General features: G+C 36.2%; 1 protein-coding gene across 2 annotated transcripts in view; it reads left to right on the top strand.

The window, feature by feature from the left end:
- Positions 1-23258, top strand: part of AGL (amylo-alpha-1, 6-glucosidase, 4-alpha-glucanotransferase) — a 34279-nt gene that overhangs the window by 584 nt on the left and 10437 nt on the right. Inside the window, exons 2-25 of one of the 2 annotated variants that reach the window (XM_059478099.1) lie at positions 30-170; positions 3054-3264; positions 4127-4293; positions 4731-4934; positions 8789-8970; positions 9183-9294; positions 9597-9717; positions 9896-9998; positions 10087-10184; positions 10762-10901; positions 12669-12856; positions 13952-14075; positions 15113-15276; positions 15803-15904; positions 16142-16294; positions 16375-16525; positions 17656-17780; positions 17892-18004; positions 18118-18252; positions 18755-18885; positions 19455-19591; positions 19834-19967; positions 21073-21248; positions 22921-23023. In XM_059478099.1, the coding sequence (XP_059334082.1) occupies positions 89-170; positions 3054-3264; positions 4127-4293; positions 4731-4934; positions 8789-8970; positions 9183-9294; positions 9597-9717; positions 9896-9998; positions 10087-10184; positions 10762-10901; positions 12669-12856; positions 13952-14075; positions 15113-15276; positions 15803-15904; positions 16142-16294; positions 16375-16525; positions 17656-17780; positions 17892-18004; positions 18118-18252; positions 18755-18885; positions 19455-19591; positions 19834-19967; positions 21073-21248; positions 22921-23023 (3356 nt within the window). In that variant the 5' untranslated portion in view covers positions 30-88. Of the gene's footprint in view, positions 1-29; positions 171-3053; positions 3265-4126; positions 4294-4730; positions 4935-8788; positions 8971-9182; positions 9295-9596; positions 9718-9895; positions 9999-10086; positions 10185-10761; positions 10902-12668; positions 12857-13951; positions 14076-14435; positions 14560-15112; positions 15277-15802; positions 15905-16141; positions 16295-16374; positions 16526-17655; positions 17781-17891; positions 18005-18117; positions 18253-18754; positions 18886-19454; positions 19592-19833; positions 19968-21072; positions 21249-22920; positions 23024-23258 lie in introns of both variants that reach the window. The other variant, XM_059478100.1, reaches the window with a different exon arrangement.

The following is a 23258-nucleotide window of genomic DNA, read 5'->3' as shown; positions in this document are numbered from 1 at the left end:
GCGGGGTTTTGTCTGTTCCCCCACGGCAGGGCTCGCCTCTCCCTCCCTGCACTGAGAGTCCGGGAGCGCCGGACGGGCGGGCGCAGCCATGGCGGGCGGTAAGGAGACGCGGCTGCTGCACCTCGGCGAGATGGAGAAGCTGGACAAGACCCTCTTCAGGCTGGAGCAGGGTAGGTCGGGGTGCCGGGACCGGGTGAGAAGGACATGGCCGGGACCTCGTCATCGTCTTTGGATGGTAGTGGAAAGAAGAGCTCATCCTGAAGTGGAGGGGTTTTGGGGGTGTGTGGGGGGTGTTGTTGGTTTAGATTTGGGGGGTGGTTTGTTTTGATTTGTTTCCACTGCAGAGCTCTATGGGCTCCGCACACAGTTTAATCTGACTTGTTAAACTCTTGAGAAATGAAGAGCAGATTGGCCAAGAGCCGTCAGTCTTCATGGGACTGAAGTGCAAAGCATTTTTTAGACAGGGCTTTTCCTTCTCCTTTTATAGCCTGTACTTCAGTGACCTGAGAAAGTCCTCATAAGCCAATGTTTATCTTCTTATGCAGCACCCCATGTTTTAATATTGCAGTTTTGAAATCTATCAGTAATACTTGCATTTTGCAAAGTCTGCAGGTTTGAGGTAATGTTTCAGAATATAAGCTCTTTAACAACTCCTAAATCTTATTATCAGATTTGTTACATTATCGGAGCTATGTATCATGCTGCATACTTAAAAGAACTTGATGTTATTTCTTCCTGAGAATGTTTTTAAGCCTATTTCTAAAACAAGTCCAAAACCAAAAACCATCCACTAGCTGGTCTTCTATTGTGCTGCTTAGCAAATTGAGACTATAAAGCTAAAGCCCTTGTCTTTAAAAAATATTTTTAACAGTGCAACAATTTTTAGTGAGAGTTTTTGTGGATTTTTTTATGGTGTGTTACTAATCTAGGAGCATAAAGGAGCAAGATTTTGGTTCTTGAGAATAAAAATTCTCTTTGACTGTATTGATTCCAAAATCGTCTAACCGGCCTAATGTGAGGAAATGTCAATAATGAAGAAGTGCAGAGTTAATCCTAACTTCCATTTTTAATTTATCCCTCAAGTTGTGTAAATTTTCTTGAAAAGAGGGAAGCAGAAATGCATGGCTGTCAAACATTTTAAGTGCCCCTGCTGGTAGCAGTCTCTGAGAGGGCGTAGCTAATTTTGAGCACAGCATTTCTGATGTCAGTGTAACTCTCAGAGGAAACAAGATACCAGTGGTATATATCCCTGTGCTCTAATTTTAGTAATACCTCTAACAAAATGTCAGGCCGGTACTGAAGAGAGTGTACTTAACCTTCCAAAAGTGGTTTTATACCTATATCTATTACATTCGAATGAGCTTCATTTTACCTGACAGACATTCAGATCTGAAAACAGCTCCTTTACCTGGTGGGTTTTGGTGCAGTGATGATTTTGTTAATGAGAGAAACATAAAGCTGGATAACACTTATGTTTAAATGTATTCAGACATTGAACTCTGGTGTTAGAGTCCCCATGATTCTATTTAACAAACAAGTAGTGTTTTTCAGCTTAAGGTATTGTAACTTGGTGTCCAGAATTTTTTACACTTTCTGATTCATTATCTGTGTACTAATAATTTTCCCCTTTTTTGCAAGGACTCAGGTTTCTTTTACTCCCAGTTTTGTAGGCTGCTAGGGCTAGTAGGTGATTTACTGCACTTAACTACGTGACTGCCATGTTCTGTGTAAGAGCTTACATCTGTTTCGTTTACTTGAATGAGCCCTGTACTTAGCCACTTGTGATGGTGAGCCTCATACCTACTGATGGAAACCTTTCTAAACCCTCCTGACTAAGCAGAATTTTTTATGTCTTACTCAGTAGAGTACATATGCTTTTATGTTCTAATTTTTTAACTTAATTTTTTCTCACTCTCACAAGGATCTTAAGCTTAAACTTAAGCCTTTTTCTATGTGTGTGAGAGACCTGGAGCACACATACAAGATTCCCTTTAGTTTATTGAGCTCTCTCAAAGTTTAATAATTTGTATATTGTAGCTCACACACAAGTATACATAATTCTTCAGTTAAAGCATAAGAAATTTACCTCTTTAGTGAATCCTTAGTGAATAATGAAGGTATTTGAATTATTTTCTGGTTTTAAATGTGTTCCTAATTTTTTTCAGATGTTTTCATGGGTCAGCCTACAATATAGACTTGGTAAACCTAAGTACTTAAAGACTAGGTAATCCAAAATCTACATAAAATTGTGCGTAGTTTGATGATCATGGTGTTTTGCTGTATTTTATTTTTAAAACTTTATGTAGCAAAGACAAACAAATTGGAAAGAAGATGAATGGTGCCATGTGTGTAAAGGAAAAAGGATATCTGTAAAGCATGCCAAGAACAATCTTAGGAAGAAGATAGAGATGATGCAGTTTTGAGTGCTGCAATATAAGGTTTGAACCTATTAAAGAATGTCCAAAGACGAGCAGTGAAGATGGTGAAGGGCCTTGAGGGGAAACTGTCTGAGGTGTGGCCGAGGTCACTGGGCCTGTTCAGCCTGGAGGAGAGGAGACTGAGGGGAGACCTCATTGCAGTCTGCAGCTTCCATTGTGAAGGGCTGATGCTGGTCTCTGCTATGTACCAGTGACAGGAGCCAAGGGAATGGCATGGAGCTGTGCCAGGGGAGGTTTCTGTTGGATGTTAGGAAAAGGTTCTTCACCCCTAAGGTGGCTGGGCACTGGGACTGGCCCTCTAGGGAAGTTGTGACAGCACCAAACCTCTCAGAGTTCAAGAAGCATTTGGACAACATTCTCAGGCACATGGTGTGATTCCTGGGGAATTCTGGGCAGTGCCTGAAGTTGGACTTGAGTGGTCTTTGTGAGTTGCCTTCCAGCTCAGGATGTTCTATGATTCTGTGCTATAGAAATTTATAATTGTGCTGAGATTCTTAGCAAATATGATGGTGTTATTAAAATAGTAGTAAATTAGGAATTGTAATAAGAGACTAGAAATATCTAGTTCACCTGATCAAGTGATTTTACCCTTTGTATTTTTCTTTTTGTCTTGAGGTTTTGAGCTACAATTCCGATTGGGCCCAACTCTTCAGGGCAAGCCTGTTACTGTGTATACAAATTATCCAGCTTCTGGAGAAGTGTTCGATCGCCACAAGTTCAGGACACTGTCGTGGCACAATCCCACAGGAAAAGAAGATGACTCTGACAAATACTGCAAGTTGGATCTCCAAATTTCTGGGTCATACCAGTACTATTTTAGTCTTGGGTAAGTGAAATTTGTATACCTGCAGCCAAATGCAGTTTGCTCCCTTGGTCTACGTCTTCACCTGAAAAACCCCCTTTTTTCCCATGCATTTTTGAAATTGCAGCCAAGGGACCAATTAGAATCCACCAATGAAAGACAGTAACTGGTTATATAGTACTTCCTGATGCAGAAATATTCTGGAGAATATACAGAACCAAGCTGATCAGCTTTCTGTGAATGTTGGAGAAGCAATCTATTTTTACAAGTTGTCAAATTCATCAGCATTCTGAGTATCTCAATGATTATTTTGTACTTTCTTCATTCACTTTGAGGATTGTTTTCTCTCTAGCACAGAGGTTCTGGCATTCTTTACTTGGATCCTTTACTTTGTCTTTTGTTTTAGTGGGACAAGTGCAGAAGAGAATGCCACTGTCTGTAATAATTGTAGTCTGTTATTTTGTGTTTCTGGAAGATGGGTGGTTAAATTCTTCCAGGCTTAAGACGTTTAGCTCAGGTACCTTCCTGAGAATGGGGCTCAAAATGTAGATCTACATGTAGTAGATGGGCATTTGTGCTTTCTATGTTTCCATATGCCAAATGGAGGAACCAGTACTCCATCTCAGGAAATAGCAAAGGTATCTCACTTTTCCAGAGTTTTAACTCTGTATCCCATTTGTATTCATTAAGTCCAATAGAGAGATGATGCATAAGAGATGAATATTTCAGAGTTTACTATTTCCTTTTTATGTCATGCAGTCCTGTTCCCCCTCTCCCTCCAGCCACTGTAAAGGGCTACTGAAAACCTATGCTATTTGAATTCTCTCTCTGAAACAGAATGGTACAATGGGTGTTAATTATACCAATGAAAATTATTTTTTCCTAGAAATGAGAAAAGTGGTGGTGGTTACATAGTTGTGGATCCCATTTTGCATGTTGGAGCTGATAATCATGTGCTGCCTTTGGATTGTATTACACTCCAGACATACCTCGCTAAGTGTCTGGGACCGTTTCATGAATGGGAAGATAGGCTGAAAGTGGCAAAAGAAACAGGTAATGCTAATAGACATATTCAAGGATAAAAGTTTTTGTTTTATGATCAAAACCCAAAGTTACACGGAAGAGCCTCAGTGTAAACAATTAATAGATTCTTTGTCGATTATTTTTTCTACTATATTCAATTTCATTAACAGATTAAGTCAGTGAATTTATTAAAATATTGGCCGAGGTGCTGAAATTCAGGGGTTTCCTAATATCAGAAACCACTTATTTTACTGTTTTAATTTCAGATAGACTTGGAAGTTTGTAGAACTGAACATGGTGGTTTTTAAAGCTTGTGTTACGTAGAATTTCAAGGGTAAGATTCAGATTAATTTACATTGGTTATTCCAAACAGCAGCTCTGAGTACAAAAGTGCAGCTTATGCTTCTTTCAATTAGCTTTGAGTGGGGGTTTTTTTCTCATTAAATAAATGGGCTTTTATTTCACAGGTTACAACATGATTCATTTTACGCCACTACAGATGCTTGGACTATCTAGATCATGTTATTCATTGGCTGACCAGTTAGAAGTAAACCCTGAATTTTCAAACCATAATAAAAAGTGCACTTGGAGTGATATAGGAGCACTTGTGGAGAAACTGAAAAATGAATGGAATATGCTTTGCATCACAGATGTAGTCTACAATCATACAGGTATGGTTTTCATGGGTTAGTAACCAGATTGGTCTTATATTTTGCTATTTCCCTTAACTTCTCTCTCTTTAACCCATTTTTAGTAGCTGTTTTAAACAATGTAGTTGTCTGTCTTTTGAGTCTCTCAAATCCAGGACAACTCCTTGGCATTATAACTGATACGTCTCTGTAACAGGTATAAAAGAACTTAATATTGCTACTGAAAGAGTGAGGAGAGCCCTTCTTAAAAAGAATTAATAAATTGTGTATCTGTAGTTATATAGTATGCCTACCTTCATTATGTGTGGTGTGCTGTTCCCATATATTTGAACAGAGTCTGTGTTATGAATTGTTTGATGAGCGTAAACAGAGTGCTTTCTTGTTAAACAGGCTATTTTGCTTGTAGCTGCTTAAGTGACTGCTCTAATTTGGATCTAACATGCAGATTAGAAACAGAGTTGGGACAAGAAGGTAGGATTAAGTAATGGGGAAAATGTTACAGCTCAGTCTGTGGGGGAAGAAAGAAGACAGCTTTGTGTTTGGGGCAGGCTTTTTTTTTAAGCATAGATATGTCAATACATCAAAGCTGTTATTTTTCTTAATTGCTTGAGGGACAGTGGATTTTCTTCTGTGTGATCTGATGAAATTTAAAGTGTAGTGCTTAATAATTTGTGATTTTGTTGATTATTTGGATAATGAGTTTTCTTTTTTTATAATGCAGTTGCTACTGCATACTATAATCCTAAAGATCATAATTACCATTCTCATACCAGAGACTACAGAAAGGGTTTATGTAGATTGATGTCTTTTGAGGCTCAAAAATGCCTAAAAATAAATCATTTGTGAATTTCAAGCTTTATTTGCTTTAGTTCTTTGGTGTTGACTTTTGCCAAACATTCCTGTCCAATCAGTCTGGAACACAGTGCCTTCCCTGTCTGTTGGCTGAAAAGTTACTAATTATAGTTGTTGGCTCTGTCTGAGGGAATAAGGCTTTTGAACTCCTCCCACTTCTGGATAAAATATTTCTTACGCTTTTCAACTAGATGTTCAGTTTCTCTTAGTGATGCTTGAGATCCTCTCTTTTTTGAGCAGTGTATATTTGCATGCTACTAGGGGGAATTTATTTTGATGGACAGAAAGATCTTAGCTACAGTAATTACACACCGGAATATATTTGAGAAGGAAAATGTCATGTTATTTGGCTACATTTGTAGAAGGACTTTTTCAGGTTACATTCAGAGTTAAAGTAATCTTCATTGAGATGGATGACTCAACATTTGTACTATGGTGGAAAAGAAGTGTCTTCTAAGAGGATAGAAATATTCAGATGATTGTGGTTCTTAGATTAAGCAAGGTATCCTTGATGACTTTGTTGCTTGTCATGACCCTTCAGCTTACACTGGTTCTATCTGTTGGTAGTTTCTCCTTTCTAGTGGAAACCATTGTATAAAAATGGCATTGCTTCCCCTGTGCCCCTGTGGGAGCCAAGCAGCATCACCTGCAGAATCAGGCATTAAGCTGAGGTGTTTGGTGTGAAGCCCACACTGTGGGCAGGGAACAGTGGGAATCAGCTCTGGATGTCTCTGTGAGGCTCTAACAAAAGGCAGCACCTGTGGCTCAACTTGAAAAGTGAAGTTGTGCTGGTGTAAAATGTCCCTGAGCCTTTGGCATCTTTGCAGGAGTGTCACGGATAAACTTGCAAACCCTCTCTGGTAACTGTGTATATTCAAATAAGAAATATATTTACATTTACTTTTCACCAGGAGACAGAAAAAAGACAGTTGGAGTTTTTTTTCTTTTCTGAACTTTCCATGGCTGTAATAAATCGTATAAAGTAGTAAAAATAAAGTGAAGTAAATTCTGTATTACTTATCTTTCACAAGAGGCAAATGTTACACAATTGAAATATAACACTTGAGTAAATCTTACCTTCAAGTAAAGTTTGTGTTTAATATGTAAAAAATGAGTTAGTTAAGAAAATAATTTTGGATTTTTATAAGAAGAATGTAATGAATTTTAGAAAGTTTTCTGTAATTCCTCATCTTGGGATTTCCATATTCCTATACTTACTTTATTCTATACACATACTCTTTACTATGGTATTTTTTCCTTAGCTGTAGTAAATATCATCACCAGTGATGTTTTGGATAATTTTTCTTCTGCAGTTAGATTTGTCTTATGTTACATTGCAAATCACTGGAACTTAATTTCTGATCAGGCAACATCCTTCTGTTCTGTACCAGAATTAATGGAAGGCCTGTTGACTTTTTTTTAATGCTAACTCTTTAGGTTTAAATTATGTGTTGTCTTTTTAGAATTATTTGTATTTACTTATGAAATTCCTTTATAGTAAATTATAGTTCTTGTTAGAAGAAATAGAACAAGCTGGCTTTGCTTTTTGGAGAAGCAAGTTTTTTTCAGAAGTGGTAAAGGACAAAGAAAAAAAGAGTAGGAGGGAATAATCTGTTTGGCCTGGAACAGCCAAAACTTGATATTGCTTTACATAACTTTAAAACATGGTGGATTTGGTAGCAGGTTGTATTTGAACCACAAGAATTTTAATTTCCACAAAAGGTTTTACGTTATAATAATGAAATTTTGCCATATCTTGAGATACAAGATGGGTGCTCAGAAGAGCTGTTCACACTATAGGCTGAGGTAGAATTTCTCTTTTTTGCTTTGACATTTTTGTTTTAACTTCTTTGAACTAAGTAAACTTGGGATTTTAAGTGTTATTTGTTCTGCTGTAATTCTGGACACATCAATGACTCTTCATGTTTTCAATATAAAAATTTGTTATATATTTTCCCATGTGTGAAGTACTACTTCTGTTTTTCTCAGCTTTTCCGAAAACCTCATTTTTGTTCTTAGGCATTCTGTGATGTTTTCTTTTTATTTTCAGTTGGAAATATTCATTCAAAAGAATATATGAAATTTATTTTCATTTAAACAGCATAGCAAAAGAGATGCAAAAATAGAAAGAAATTAACTCTGGGATTTTTCTTCATTATTATGCTTCCAAAATGATAATTCTGTGCTATGTATATATTTACCTGTACTGCTGCATGCATGCTATCTGTATTAGAATACTACATACTACACCTGTGTTCCAGTGAAGGCTCCTTACCTTCTCTAAGTTAATTTTTAATGTCCAGCAATCTTCTGGTGCTTGTTGATGCTGCCGGGGTAGCTTGGCAGAGAGACACAGGGTGTAGTGTTTGGCCTGAATGAGTGTTCCATTTGCATGCACCGGACAGTGCACTCATCTTGCTGGGTAGGACTCAGTGATGTTGCTTCCTACAACTCAGCTTCTTTCTCTGGACACCAGTATCACAGCTAATCCTTTCTTAAATGCCCATTTAAATATATTTTGCATTAATTATTTTTGGGACGTGGGCACTCTTCCTCTCTAGCTGTATGTGCCATCTTGACAGGATGAAGAATATTGAAAAAGAAGCAACTTTATAATATAAGTTTGGGATGTATGTTTGGCTTTCAATGCACAAGAATATCAGTATCTTACATTCAGTGTTTGATGTATTTCTTGCACCAAAATTTAATTGGGTTTTTTTTTTGTGTTTTAGAATTGGTGATACTATTGCATATCTTTATATAACTAACAAAAAGTTTTTCTAGAGTCTCTGCAGTTTGACCAAAAAAATCAGTAATAATGGTCAATCAGTAATAAGATTTCTGCACAAGATAGGATTTTCTATTGACATGGGAAACTTCCGTTTAAATGTGAATGAATGAACTGTATGTGCTATAGTACCTCAGCTTCTCGATGTTAGGATTTTTACAAAATACAACAAAGGGTTCAGCTTATGTATTTACGTTTCTGTTTGGTTTTTTCCCCCCTCCCTTTCTTCACTAAGCTACTAACAGTGAATGGCTCAGGATGCATCCAGAATGTGGCTATAACCTTGTAAATTCTCCTCACCTGAAGCCAGCTTGGGTCCTGGACAGAGCTCTGTGGCATTTGACTGGTATGGTGGCTGATGGGAAGTGTATTGCCAAAGGAGTCCCTCCCTTGATTGAAAATGATCAGCACTTGAATGTAAGTGACTGAGAACTAAGTATAAGCTGATGAACTGCATAAATAGCTGAATAAACCTTTAATATTTCTAGAGTTTTGTAAATGCACAAAAAATGGTGTATGGTTTGCAGATAGATTTACTGAAATAGGCCCTTATTTCCCCTTTCTTTTAACTTTTCTTAATTCTATTAACAAACAACCTTAGTAACTAATGCATTTTTTTATTTTTACAGTGTTTACGTAAAATAATTTATGAAGATATATATCCAAAATTGAAACTATGGGAATTTTTCCAAGTGGACGTTAACAAAGCTGTGCAGCAATTTAAAACCCTTCTTACTCAAGGTAAGGGAAGATCATGTTGCTGAATCATGTGAATTATGTATTTATAGTTCAAGAGACTTAGGTAAGCTTAACAGTTAGACAGAAAACCAAAAAAACCCAGATAATGCTATTTTTTGCTATGTGAGACATCCCCTGTGCTGATTTAGGCATACAAAAATGCTTTGAGGGCTAGGAAAATCTTTAAAGACCTTCAATACCTTCATCCACCTGCATCTTGGTTATGCTAGAATGATAAAAATTGTGCATCTGTTAAATGTAATTCCTGTTTTTACTTTGAGTACTCATTTCTGTTTTGTTCTCAGGCAAAATGGGCACTAAACCTGATCCAAATCAGCATCTTCAAATACTTCAGGACCCTGAATATAGACGGCTTGGCTGTACTGTAGATATGAACATAGCACTGGCAACATTTGTACCACATAGGTACCGTATTACTGATGACAAGTTAAAATCTAAGTGAAGCTAAACTTACAAAGCCAAAAAAAGACATTCTTTTCAGACATGAGGAAAAATTAGTTTTTGATTCCTTTTAGTAATCTATGCTGTATGTTTTTAAAATATTTTTCTAATTGTTCTCTGCTTTTTATGTATTCCTGATAAGCAATGGACCAGCTGCAATAGAAGAATGTTGTAACTGGTTTCGCAAGAGGATTGAGGAACTAAATGCTGAGCAATACAGACAAACTTGTCACCATCAAGAACAGGTGTTGAAATTATTGTTTTAATGCGGAATTGTTTAAAATTGCAAATAAATGAAGGCATTTCAATAATGCATCATTTGATTACTTCCAGGCTGTCAATTGCCTTGTGGGGACTGTGGTTTATGAACGAATCGCTTGTAATGGTCCTAAGCTGGGACCTATCAGTAGAAAAAATCCCTTGGTTACCAGGTATATACATGTTTTCTTGTTTGTTTGGAAACTATTAGAATCTATACAGGGAAAGCAAGTTCCAAGTTCAATAAAAGTATACATATATTTATATGGAGAAATATAGGTTTGCTTTGACATGGACAAATGCCACTTATCAAAATTGACAGGGGTTTTTTAAACAACAGCAATAGCTATTTCAGAAACGTGATCAGAAAGCATGTGACAATACTCAGAGGACATCAAAACCTTACATAGTGCAAATTGCTGTTGTAGGTGGAAGAGGAGTGGAGCTAGGAAAGTTTACACCTTTCATGTTTTATGTGCTTGATGCCATTCATATCTGAAGAGCTACAGCTTTACTCTTACATTACCAGCTGACACCAAGATAGTGGCAACATCTGTTCTTGCTCCTTCAAAGCTTCCTTCAAAATAGAAAATTCTCCATCATTTATGCAAGTTGCTCTCTTTTTTCTCTGTATTATGAACAAGCCACTTCATAGCAGATACTTTAATTTCAAAGACAATGAATTGCAGCTTAGGTTACCGTACCTAATTTGTTTTTGATTTCTCTTTTAATTGCCTGTCTCTTCCATAGGTATTTTACATATCCATTCAAAGAGCTGACTGTGGAGGAAGAAGAAGCTATGATACATCAGCCAGATAAAGCTTGTTATTTCATGGCTCATAATGGCTGGGTTATGGGAGATGATCCTCTTAGAAACTTTGCAGAACCAGGTTTGTAAAAGAAATCTGAATTCTTACAAACCATTTGATACTCTAGCCAAAGCAATAAGGATTTTATTTAATTTGTCTGTTTTCTAGATGTATTCCTATGAAGCTGCAGAATAGCAGATACTAAGCTTATAGAACTTTAATTTCCCATTCAGCATACAGATGAGCTATAAGAACTGGAATTTGAGGTACAGTTTTACAAGATTTGAGAGGGAAATTACCAGCTTTCTGCCACTGAAATGGGGATGTCCTGCCTCCCCACTTTTGTCATTGTCTTTGTTGCTTACTTTGTACTTTGTTCCAACACCAGTGCTTGTTGGCATTTCTATGAGACAATGACAGTGTGGCAGAAAAACTAATGCAATGAAAAGGTGAATAGTGTTTTACTGCATTAGTGAGCAAAAACTGGATCCTTGAAAAGTCCACTGAGTGGCAGTCAGGCAGTCAAGAGATGACCCAGTAAATCCAAATTAAGTATGCAGATTACTTGTGAAGGTAAAATAGGGCATGAAATCACCATGCACTGAAATATTGCATTCTAACTCCTCTGGGGACAGTGTTGATATCCAATAAATGCAAAAAAAAAATTGTGTTTAAAGTAGCCATTCAGTTGGTAAACTAAATGAAACAAAGGCCAGTTTAATTGTAATTAAAAAACATCTGAAAGTTTGAGTTTGCTTTACAACCTAATCTGATGATCTCCAGAGTGATCTGCAGTTAGCAAACATCTAATTCCTGCAAAGTCATCTACACCCCTTTCACTAAATTTTATTTACTTTTATTCTTCTCGAGGATTGAGATAGTATGTGTTTCAAAGTGGTTTTGTTTAGTTGCCTTCAGATTATTGCCCTTTCTTGTAGAGAGATTTTTGTGGTTTTTTCCTCTCAGTCGCTGGCTTTAGTTGGCATTCTTAATTTCCATTACTGAGGTTTCTCTTGTAACTCAGCTACAGGGTTGTCAGTGCTTTATATTTGTGTTATGCCTTTGTTTTATGCCACACATAAATTCAACTTAGAACACAATGTGAAAATGTGGTACACAAAGGCGCCATAAAGGAATTGCAAAACAAATGCAGCCAGTTCTCTAAATGATCCTTTGAAAAAATCACAGTGTACATCCAAAGAAACACCGTTTTTCTCTCTGTCTGGCTGTGCTGCTGTTAGTGAAGAAAAGGGTTGGCTGTGCTTACGTGAATGTTTTGGGAATTTGTGGTAATTTACAGTTCCTTTTTTTTTTTTTTTTTTTGCTTACTGGCTTTGGAAGTTCATCAGAGTCTGCTGTTAATAGAAGATAAAATTGTAAATTGTTACTGTGACAGATTATGATAACATAATTAGATTCTTTTTGGAATTTTACCAGTGTGAAAAACAAAACTACTCATTTACTCATTTTGCTTGTTTGTTCGATGTTTTTTTCTTTTTATGAAGTGCAGGTTTTTATACTATTTTGAAGAATTAAAAGGAACTTTATTTCAATATGAAGAATTGTTGCAGTATCACTATAGAAGCTAAATGTTCCCATGGAAGAGTGTGAAATTTTACATAAGTGTAGTGTATATAGATTTTTGAATTGATATGGTTTTTGTTAGAATTTTTACTGTTCATTAGTGTTTTTCTGTTCTTCAGCAGTAGAAAATGCCACATTTTCATTTTGGTGCACATTCTGTACTCTTATACTCTTTCTCTCTCTCTCTCTCTCTCTCTCTCTCTCTCTGTGTGTATATATATATATACACACACACACACTAAAGTGAATTTATCTCCTTTACAGGTTCAAATGTGTACTTGAGAAGAGAGCTCATTTGCTGGGGAGACAGTGTGAAACTGCGTTATGGTAATAAACCTGAAGACTGCCCATACCTCTGGGCACATATGAAAAAATACACTGAAATCACTGCCAAGTATTTCCATGGTGTTCGTCTGGACAACTGTCACTCAACACCTATTCATGTAGCTGAGGTACGCAAAATGAAACATGTTTGTTAGAAAGTAGCTCCTGTCAGTGACAAAGATCCTGCAGATCTCACAGCAACAGTACAGGACTTACTTGGCACAGTTTAACTGGGAATGAATCTTCCTCATTGCATGAAATCAAGGTTTCTTGTCTGCTGATGTTCAGAAATGGTTTCAGCTACCTTAAACAGTAGAGTGGTGTAGTTTATGTAGTTTGTATCCTCTCTAGTTTAGCTGAAATACTGTGGATGTGGATGGGCCTGGCTAGGTTTTCCCTCATTGAGCTGTGGATATAGTGCAATGACTGCCAGTACCCAGTATGTTAGTTTGAGCTGGAGGCATTGCCAAGACTTGATTGAAAGTCTGGCTGTTTTTTTGGGGTTTTTTTTTCTTTTTTTTCCATATATATTTTGCTATTGCTAAATTAAACAAGAAGTGGTTCACTTCACAGAATTTAAAAGCTGGTAATGAACTCCTGCAACAAGTTTCATCTGGCAGGTGTATTGCTGAGACTAGTGCTTCTTGTTCCCAGGCAGCTGACTACATCCCAAAGTTGTACTTGCCTAGTAAATCAGCTTTAAATAGGTTTTGAGTAGTGCATCTTGTTAGTGCTTAGAACTTTGTAACAGAGCTTACCTAAACCTATGAAGAGCTCTCTAAAATTGTTTTTAAGTTGATTTGTCCATACAACTTGTAAGTAGCTCCTAAATGCAGCCTTTTCAAAACTTCTGCCATTCTTTTGTTTAGTGTTATTATTTTTGTAAGGGTAGCTACAAAGGCTTAAACTGAAGTGCTGCTCAGATTTCTTTGTTCAGTAGGTGTCTCTTTTATCTAACCTTTGCTCTTGTATTTTGAGCTAAGATTTTGTTTTAAAAGTAGTAGTTAGCTTGAAGTCTACTGAAAATTTCCTAGAATTACTCAATCTATAAGTAATATCTGTAAAATATAACCAGGGTTTTCTGAAACTTTCATGTTACCAACATTTTTAATGTGCTGCATATATTGAATGATCATTTATGTTCTGTTAACATTCATGTTAATGCTTGTGTGTACATAGCTGACAATGGATGTCTTGCATTAAAAATGTGTTGTGATCTATAGGAGATGCTAGCAACAGCCAGATCAGTCAGACCTAATCTTTATGTGATAGCTGAACTCTTCACGGGCAGTGAGTACATTGACAATGTTTTTGTCAACCGCCTGGGAATTACCAGCCTGATTAGAGGTACAATAAGCAGTTGAAAATTATGTAGGATTGTCATGTATGGTTTGGAGTTTTAAATGTGAAACTAACATTGGTATGCTTTTTTATTTTTCTTACATATTCATGTTCTTTGCTTATGCAATTACCTTTTCTTCATGTTCTGTTTAACTTCTCCTGTGTTGTATGCTAATTCTTGGTTTTGCTTATGTTTGTGTGTCCTCTTCTGTGTAACAACTTGTTTTGTTCCTTAATTTTGGCTTTCTGTTTATCTTTGCTGCATGGCATTTTCCTATTGTCCAATCCCTGCCTAGCTTTGAAACTTGTCCTTTTTTGTATCTACCTTTCCTCTTTCTGTGGCTTTTTTGGCTGTGCTTTTTGCAGTACATGCTGGACACAGCTAGAAAATTGCGAGCCGATTTGTATGTAGTGGCTGAACTGTTCACAGGAAGTGAGGAGCTGGACAATATCTTTGTGAATAGGCTGGGCATTACCTCCTTAATAAGAGGTAGGCTTGCTGCGTGTGTGGTCTCTTTCCAACAAGAGATTATAGATGACATGCTTTTTCGAGAAAAAATTTTCTACTGGATTATGTGCTTTAAATTTCCGTATTGTGACTTTTGATAATTGGCAGAAAATAAAGTACTAGCCATAAAATAAGAGAGGACCTCCTTTGTTAGTTTACAGAAGGTTAAATATTTCATTCTTGATCTAGTGAAGGAAAAAGGAGTTGTAGCACAGTTCTGCTATGTAAGTCCTGCATCATGTCTGATTTTTGTTGCATGATTTTTTTAAAGCCTGTGAGAAATAGTTTGTTTTGATCTCTGCTTTTTTATCCTTTTTTTCCGATTAGCTTTTTCTTCCTTAATCTGTTATAGTAAACTGAATATCCCAAGGCTGTGTTTCCACACTGAGAATATAGCTATATGTGTTTGATTTTATTTTTTCTAATGATTGAACACACCAAAATAACAACTTCTAAATGCCACATTAACATATTTGTGAGTGCTGTGTGTGTGGTAGTTATTGTTATGCAAACACTTAGGTGTTCTGTTCTGTAGAGGCCATGACTGCCTACAATAGCCACGAAGAGGGGAGGTTGGTCTATCGCTTTGGAGGTGAGCCTGTCGGATCTTTCGTTCAGCCACGTTTGAGGCCTTTGATGCCAGCTATTGCTCATGCACTGTTTATGGATATTACACATGATAATGAATGTCCAATTCAGGTGAGCACATAAACAACAAGAACAACAAAAATTACCTATAATATTCTCGTGAGTGATATTTCCGAACTGTGGGAGGGCTTGATCTGATCCTGATAACCTGAACAATATTTTGAACAGATGCAGTTCAGCTCAAGCTTTCATGCAGAGAAAAAAATTTTGTAGCAATACCTTCTGACATTCAAGACTTTGTCTTTCAAGGGAGGAGTATATAAAGTTCCTAAATAAACTGGTTTGAGTCTTTCATCCAGCTGCTATAAGCAGCTTATTGACCTGTTCTCAGCTTGTTTACAGACAGGAATGAGAGAAGGTGGCAGGCAGGGAGTGCTTAGTTTGAGGATTTTTCTAAGTTGCTTTTCTTAGTTAATTTGTAGAAATTTTCTCCAATAATTTTTATCATAATTGAGGAAATTATGACCATGGGATTAGCATTTCCTTTGTTAGATTGAGTGCATCTTCTGTATGTTGAATTGGGAGGTTTGAATTTTCTTGGTTTCACTATTCATTACCTATATATTTTTTGATGTAGCACCGATCTGCTTATGATGCTCTTCCTAGTGCAATGATTGTTTCCATGGCATGCTGTGCTACAGGAAGTACCAAAGGCTATGATGAGCTGGTACCACACCAGGTACGTGTCTCCAGTTCAACTCCTAAGCTACCTTTAAAAATACCTTTTATTCTCATCATAGAACTCATATTTTAATGTTGTTTGGAATTCCAAGTAGTTTGCTGACTTGTATTATTTCAGATTGTCCAGCTTCTTATGAAATTTGATTTTTTTTCTACTGGTCAGACCTCAAGGTGTAGTTATTTCCCAGAGTACTTCATATTTGCTTAAATTTGTTTGTTTGATTTTTTTTTACAGATCTCTGTAGTATCTGAAGAGAGGTTTTATTCAAAGTGGAGTTCAGCAGCACATCTGACCTCTGGTGAAGTTAATTTCCAAACAGGAATTCTAGCAGGAAGGCTGGCCATAAACAGGCTGCATCAGGAGCTGGGGGCTAAAGGCTTTAATCAGGCAAGAAGTGAGGGTAACACTGTGATTTCTTCATATGTGTGCTCTGAGTGAGCACAGTTGCAATGTTATGTCTTTTCTAGGTGTATGTAGATCAAGTTGATGAAGATATAGTTGCAGTGACAAGACACTGCCCTAACACACACCAGTCTGTTGTGGCTGTGTGTCGAACTGCCTTCAGAGATCCTAAAACTTGTTTCTACAGTAAAGAAGTACCTGAAATGTGTATCCCAGGTAAACAAACTTCTTTCCAAAAGCTGTTGTCATGTACAGAAGTTTCAAGTTATTTATGCTTTTTAACTTCAAGCACATGCTCATGAAATCCATATGAGAACTTTCAGTATATAACACTCCTTTTCGATGGACTAACATATATGTCCCAAAAGTGGTTTAAGAACCAATAATAGACTTGCAATGCTTAGGGTTTTCAGAAACATTCATATTGAGTATAATCCTGCTGCAAGTTCCCTGTGGTGGGAGGGGGGTTATGGTCTTGTTTGTGAACTAGTAATAGTTCATAGTAATTGTACAGAGTTGGGGGAATTATTGTTTATTCTGTTGTACAGGGAAAAAAAGGTTAAAATTTTATCCTATTCATTGATTCTATTGTTGTTCAGCTTTCAAATATATATAGCGGTTTTGTAGCTTGAAAATACATCTTGATAAATCTCTGTATTGAATAAGTTCATGTGAAGACAAAATGTTTGCATTACATACATTAATACATAGTATATGTATGCAGTACATAATTAATTATGCAGAGTATTTACTGTACATAAAAGTAGCAAAGTATAATGACTTCTATGCATTACCTGGAAATGTTTCTGAAGAGAAGCTTTCCAAACTGGCTTCTCAAATATACTTAGTTCTTTGAGTGCATCTGTGTGCTTGTTTTAAAATCAATCACATTATCTTTTAAGTTATTTACAAGACTTAAATACCTTATGTCTATGAATTACTTAAAAGATACAGAAAATTAGAATTTCTGTATTAATAAATTGTTACCGCTTAAAGATAAACCATTTATAGCTGCAGTTTGGAAAGCAGCCTTGCATAGTCTCCTAAAAGACAATAGGAAAATTAAGAAAGCTGATGACCAGTAAAAGACATCTGATTTTATGATTCATTTATTATAAAATGACAAAAATTGCCATTTTAAATACAGTACAGCATATGAGTATGTAAAGAATATTTATAGGTATTTAAAATACTTGCAATATGTTTCTGTTCTTCTGCTGTGCATCAGAGACTTGTCTATTGAATATTCGGTTTTTTCATTTTAGTTTTTGTTTCATAATTTCAAAAGAATCACTTTTTTCATTTCAAATATCCTAAGAGCTGCAACATGGTTTAACTTTTTCTAGGAAAAATAGATGAAGTAGTACTTGAGGCAAGGACCATTGAGAGAAGTGCTAGTCCTTACAAAAAAGATCTACATTTTATAAACGGATTGCCTAATTTCACAATGGAACTCAGAGAGCATATCCAGGTAATTAGCCTCCTTCACCCATGTTCTGATACAATATTTTTTAATTTGTCATATTTTATATTGGAAAAAAAGACAGTGGATTTCAGTTGCAAATTTATTTTCTTTTTTAAGATAAAAGACAGTAAAATCATAAAGCAAGCTGGAACTGCTATAAAAGGGCCAAATGAATTTGTTCAAGAAATAGAATTTGAAAGATTGACCCCAGGAAGTGTAATAGTATTCAGGTATGTTATTATCGTTGCCATATGGCTGTGTGGGTTTGAAAAGTGTGATAGAAGACTGGAGAATAGTTCTTCTATGTGCTGTTCTTCTACAAGATACTAATTTTTATTTGCAGAGTTAGTCTGGACCCAAAGGCACAAGAGGCTGTGGGGATACTCCGCAATCATTTGATCCAGTTCAGCTCTCATTTTAAATCTGGAAGTCTTCCTGATGATCACTCAGCACCAATATTAAAAACACCATTTTCTTCGTAAGTGTTCTTTAAGCTTCTGACTTAGGACTGAGAGAGCTACTAGAGGAGCTGAGAGTATTATGTACATCTGCTGAGGGTTGTTGAGTTTTGGTGGTGGTGATACAGATGGAGTTTGAATTGTCAGAGTGCAATGAAAACTATGAGAGTTCTTCTTATATGTATAATACTAAGTGGAGCTAATACTGAAAAACTTCCCAGTTTGTGTAATTGCTGCCTAAAGTAGACTTAAACATGGTCTGCTTCTCAGTGTTAGGGTGTGATTGTTTGGGTGTGATTTTGAACATAATACTGTATTTCTAGATAAACACTGAAACATCTGAGAACATCTTGAAAACCTGAAAAATTAGGCTCCTAATTTCCAAGATGAAAGTATTGAGAGAACTGTATTTATTTTGGTATTTTAATTTAAGTCTGAAATGAGAATTGATTGTCAAATCCTTTCCATCTTTCCTTACTGATGTTATTTTGGGTTTTATTCTCTTCTCCCCTGTATTTTCAGAATTGCTTCTAAACTAACTTTGGCTGAACTAAATCAAGTGCTGTATAGATGTGAGGCAGAAGAACAGGAAGATGGTGGAGGCTGTTACAATATACCAAACTGGTCACCCCTAAAGTATGCAGGACTCCAAGGTAATAGTTTGTTTCAGCATTATTTTTTCTGTCAAGTAAAAAAAGTAAAGGAGAACTGCTCAATTTCGATCACATCGCACAATAATGCTGTTGTGTTGCTGCTGCCATTGTTTGGTATAAAAAGTAGGTTTTTTCTGCTTGACCTTGCTACTAATTGGTGTTGTACCCAGGAAATCTCATACTAGAACAAAACCCCTCTCTCTCAATGCTTTGAAACTGAACACTGCAGCCTGGGACGTGTTTTAACACCAGTGCCTTGACTTTTAAAGTAAAAGAAAAATATACTTCCAGTGAAAAGTTGCATTAATCTAACCTGAGGTGTTACTAGATTACTGAGGAGTGTCTGTCATTTATCAAGCATACAAATTCCCTCATGCTAGTTATTTGCAATGATGTCCATAAGTTTCTAGGATTTATGCTGAGGAAACTAGAATTGGATTGTAGCTTGGTATGCAGATGGAGAGAAGCAATCCAGTTAAAGCATTTGTTGCTATGTACCTTTTGCTCCTGCATTGTAACTGCTGTTTGTGATAATGTCTTTTAATACAGAGTTGGGTTTGTGTCTTCAGGGTTAATGTCAGTGATGGCAGACATTAGACCAAAGAATGATTTGGGTCATCCATTTTGCGATAATTTAAGATCTGGAGACTGGATGATTGATTATGTCAGTAATCGTCTGATTTCACGTGCTGGAGCCTGTGCAGAAGTGAGTAAAAATACTTATTTGGTAACTTCAGGGTTTCAGATTGCTAGTTAGTTTCATTTCCAATTACTGATAATTTTTTTTTTTTAATTCAGACTGTCTATAACATATTTCCTAGCTCTGAGAGAGTTTGGAGCAGTAGGGTACAGCACAGCTGGGGTATAATACTGTAACAATATGGATCCTGAAGGCACTGGCTTTTGAACTTTGATGGATCAAATTCTAAATCTGTTGTGTTTCACTAGGTTGGTAAATGGCTGAAGGCCATGTTTGTGTACCTAAAGAGAATTCCACGTTACCTCATCCCATGTTACTTTGATGCCATATTAGTGGGAGCATACACAACGCTTCTGGATGTGGCATGGCATCAGATGTCAAGGTATGCTTGGCCTGTTTATCAGAGCTATAAAAGCATCTGGATACATCATAACCTTTTAAATTTTATCTGCTGGAGAATGCAATTTGAATATTTTCATAGTCCTCTAATGTAGGAGGGAAAAATTGGTAGAGAATTATCAAATCCATCTTCTAACAGTGGTGGTTTGGCAGACTTGAGTGTTCAGACATCTATCCAGTGTTTTAATTTATAACTACTGTTGAGATTGCACTTTAGGAGGAGGAAACCCTAAGCTGGCATCTTTTTTGCCAGGCTTTGGAAGCTGTATTTTTTGGCTATAATTTTAGTACCAATGCAATGATTCCTTAAAGTTCAGGTAACTAAGAAAATACCAGATTGTATTTGATGCCTTCTTCAACACTTCTTCATTATTACTCCCCATTATCTGAGCACTCTGCTTACTTTTTGAAATAACTTGATAGTCTGCTTCTTTTTTTCTTGCAAAGGGAACGGAGACTCATTTCATGGTGGCTTCATTGTAGCTATGACTGTACTGAACAAGTAAATACTGTTTGATATGTTTTGTAAAAAACATTTTGTAGAATCTGGTATGGCTGTGCAATCATGGAACGTAATGCATTTTCTGAAAAAATGCTTGGAGATCAGCTAGTCAGGAATGGAGATCAGCTATTTCAGGGAATGCCTTAACAGTTTCTTTTATTTGCACTTTGTGTAGATATATGTAAAAATATGAACTTTAAAAATACTGACTAGTTTTGACAAACTTTTGTTCATAGTAAAATATTTTTGAAATCTTAGGGCTGTGTATAGGCATTAATTAAACCAAAACAACTTCTTGTTTTTAACTGTTTTGTAGAAGTACATGTTATAAACACTTCCATGGCAGTAATCAATTAAGATTTGATTCTTGACATTGGGCACTCATTTTAGGAAAATGTGATTTACAAATTAAATCTTAGATAAAATGATCAGTTAATTCAAAATGCTAGTATTAGTTAATTGCTAGTTTTTTAAATTTCTTACGTGTAATGCTTGTCATAGCCTTCTGTAAATGAAAAAGGGTACATTTTATAGACTGCTGTTGTTGAATGCGAAGTTATTTTAATTTAATTCTGTTGAATTACAGCTTTGTGCAGAATGGATCAACATTTGTTAAACACCTTTCCTTGGGTTCCATTCAGTTATGTGGGATAGGAAAATACCCTTGTCTGCCAGATCTGTCTCCTTCCTTACATGATGTTCCCTACAGGCTGAATGAGATTACAAATCAGAAAGAACAATGTTGTGTTTCCTTGGCAGCTGGTAAGTGAGAACAACCTTTAAAAAAAAAGAAGTCTTCCAAAACAGTTAAATTGCTTTTAGTAACTATATTAAAATCTTCTGCATCATATTTGAGAGCCATATGTCAGAAACTGTGTATAAAATGTAGCAATTTCACTCACTTTACCTTGTGTTTAAGGTAAATATTTGCTCACGTTAAAGGTATGGAAGTTTTCTCTAGTAGTACTCTTGGGGGTTGGGAAGGAGAGCTTTATATATCAATGCTTTGTTTAGAGACTTTTCTTGCTGTATTTGTTGTTACCATATACAGAGATCTAAAAAAATACTGTTTTCCTTTCCAGAAGACTTGCTTCTGGAAGTATAGTATGAGATGACTATACTTATCATAAGGGGTTTTAGTCTGTCTTTTATAAATGTGAATTTAAAACATGGATTGTAATGGAGAAACAAGAGTGAATTTATGGTTACACATTCTCAGAAAGAACCATTAGCAGACCAGAAGAACTCCTGATCTAAAACTCTCTCCAAAAGCAAAGAGCATAAAAGCAGTCAGCAAGTAGTATTTATACCTCCAAATATTCTGCCAGCTTCTGGCAGTCTTCCTATGGGCATTTGCCTATGTCCAAAGTATTATCTTCTCTGGCTTAGAATGAGTTTATTTTGGTTCTGAGTTGGCTCATTCCTTTTCTGAAGCCATGGAAACTTTTAAGCATCCACAGATGCAGTGGCATCTCTCTCAGTGGAGTGCTTTTCTTCCTTTTGCCATCACTCTTTTGTAGCTTTATTGCTTTTAGTTTCTGGATTTTAATAACATTCCATCTGCCTGCTTCAGTGTTACCTAGAAGCACAGAGGCACAGTGTTCCCTTAAACTGGTCATAAAGATTAATTATACTGAAGGGTTTGGTTTTAAATATTCCTTTCACATACTCACTGGTAGATGTGCCTGAGATTTTTAAATTGTACACAGATTGTGATTCTCAAGTGCTGCTGCCATGTACTATAAATTTGCAGAGATGTGGAGGCCATATTTGAGAATTAGCAAATACTTTGTTAAAGTGACCAAGCATGCACAAGAGACTTCTGGTTTGCAACTTTGCCATTGGAGTTTCTGTTTAATAGATCATAAAAGGAAACAAATGGCAGAAAAGACAAGTATGCATGTCACAGTTGGAATTATTATGCCTTATCAGTTAGGATCATTCCTAAAGCTGCATGTTATAATGTCTGCAGTAGAATGTAGATCTTTAAGCTGCTGGAAGAGAGAAGCAAGATGTCTTTCACAGTGTCTGAGAACAGTCTCATCCCTTTATGCTGTTGAGATGCCACAACTCTCATGCATAAATTCTTTCCAACAAAATGTTCCAAACATAATTCTGATTTTTTGTTGGTTTTCTTTCTGTTTCTTTTAATTAAATTTTAGTTAAGTTGCCAGGTGATTTAATAAAAATTAAAATGTCACTGGTAGTGGTATGAGAAATGCTTTTGTGTGATCTTGAAATTCTAGAAGACATTATTCTAGAATAGGATGTATTTATCAAGAACTCAGTCTTAGGAGATTGTTTATTTGAAACATCTTATCTAGGAGAAAGATATATGAGGATTAGTTTTTTTACTTCTGGTTATTTTATACATGTGTGCTTGGAGAATTCTGCTATATCACTTCATTAGAAGAATAATGATGTTTCTTTTCAGGTTTACCTCACTTTTCTTCTGGAATTTTTCGTTCCTGGGGAAGGGATACTTTTATTGCACTAAGAGGGCTACTGTTAGTTACTGGCCGCTATCTAGAAGCAAGGTAAGACTGGCCTAGCCTTGGTTCTTGTTGGCTTTGTAGGCACTTAGAAAAAAAGCAATGCTCTCAAAACCTGAGCTGATGCACAAGGTGTTTGAAACAGTTGATGGGCAGTATAAAACTTTAATGGCACTAGACATATTTGGGAGCTCCCTCTAAGTGGGATTAAAAATACTACTCAAATAGACTTTTACCTTCTTAGCACTGATACAAAGCTGATGTTCTGTAGTTTTAACTC

This window comes from Ammospiza nelsoni, chromosome 9, assembly GCF_027579445.1.
Source record: "Ammospiza nelsoni isolate bAmmNel1 chromosome 9, bAmmNel1.pri, whole genome shotgun sequence".
In the NCBI taxonomy this organism is placed as follows: Eukaryota; Metazoa; Chordata; class Aves; order Passeriformes; family Passerellidae; genus Ammospiza; species Ammospiza nelsoni.
Note: the sequence above shows the minus strand (reverse complement) of the source record. Positions and strands in the feature narration are given on the sequence as shown.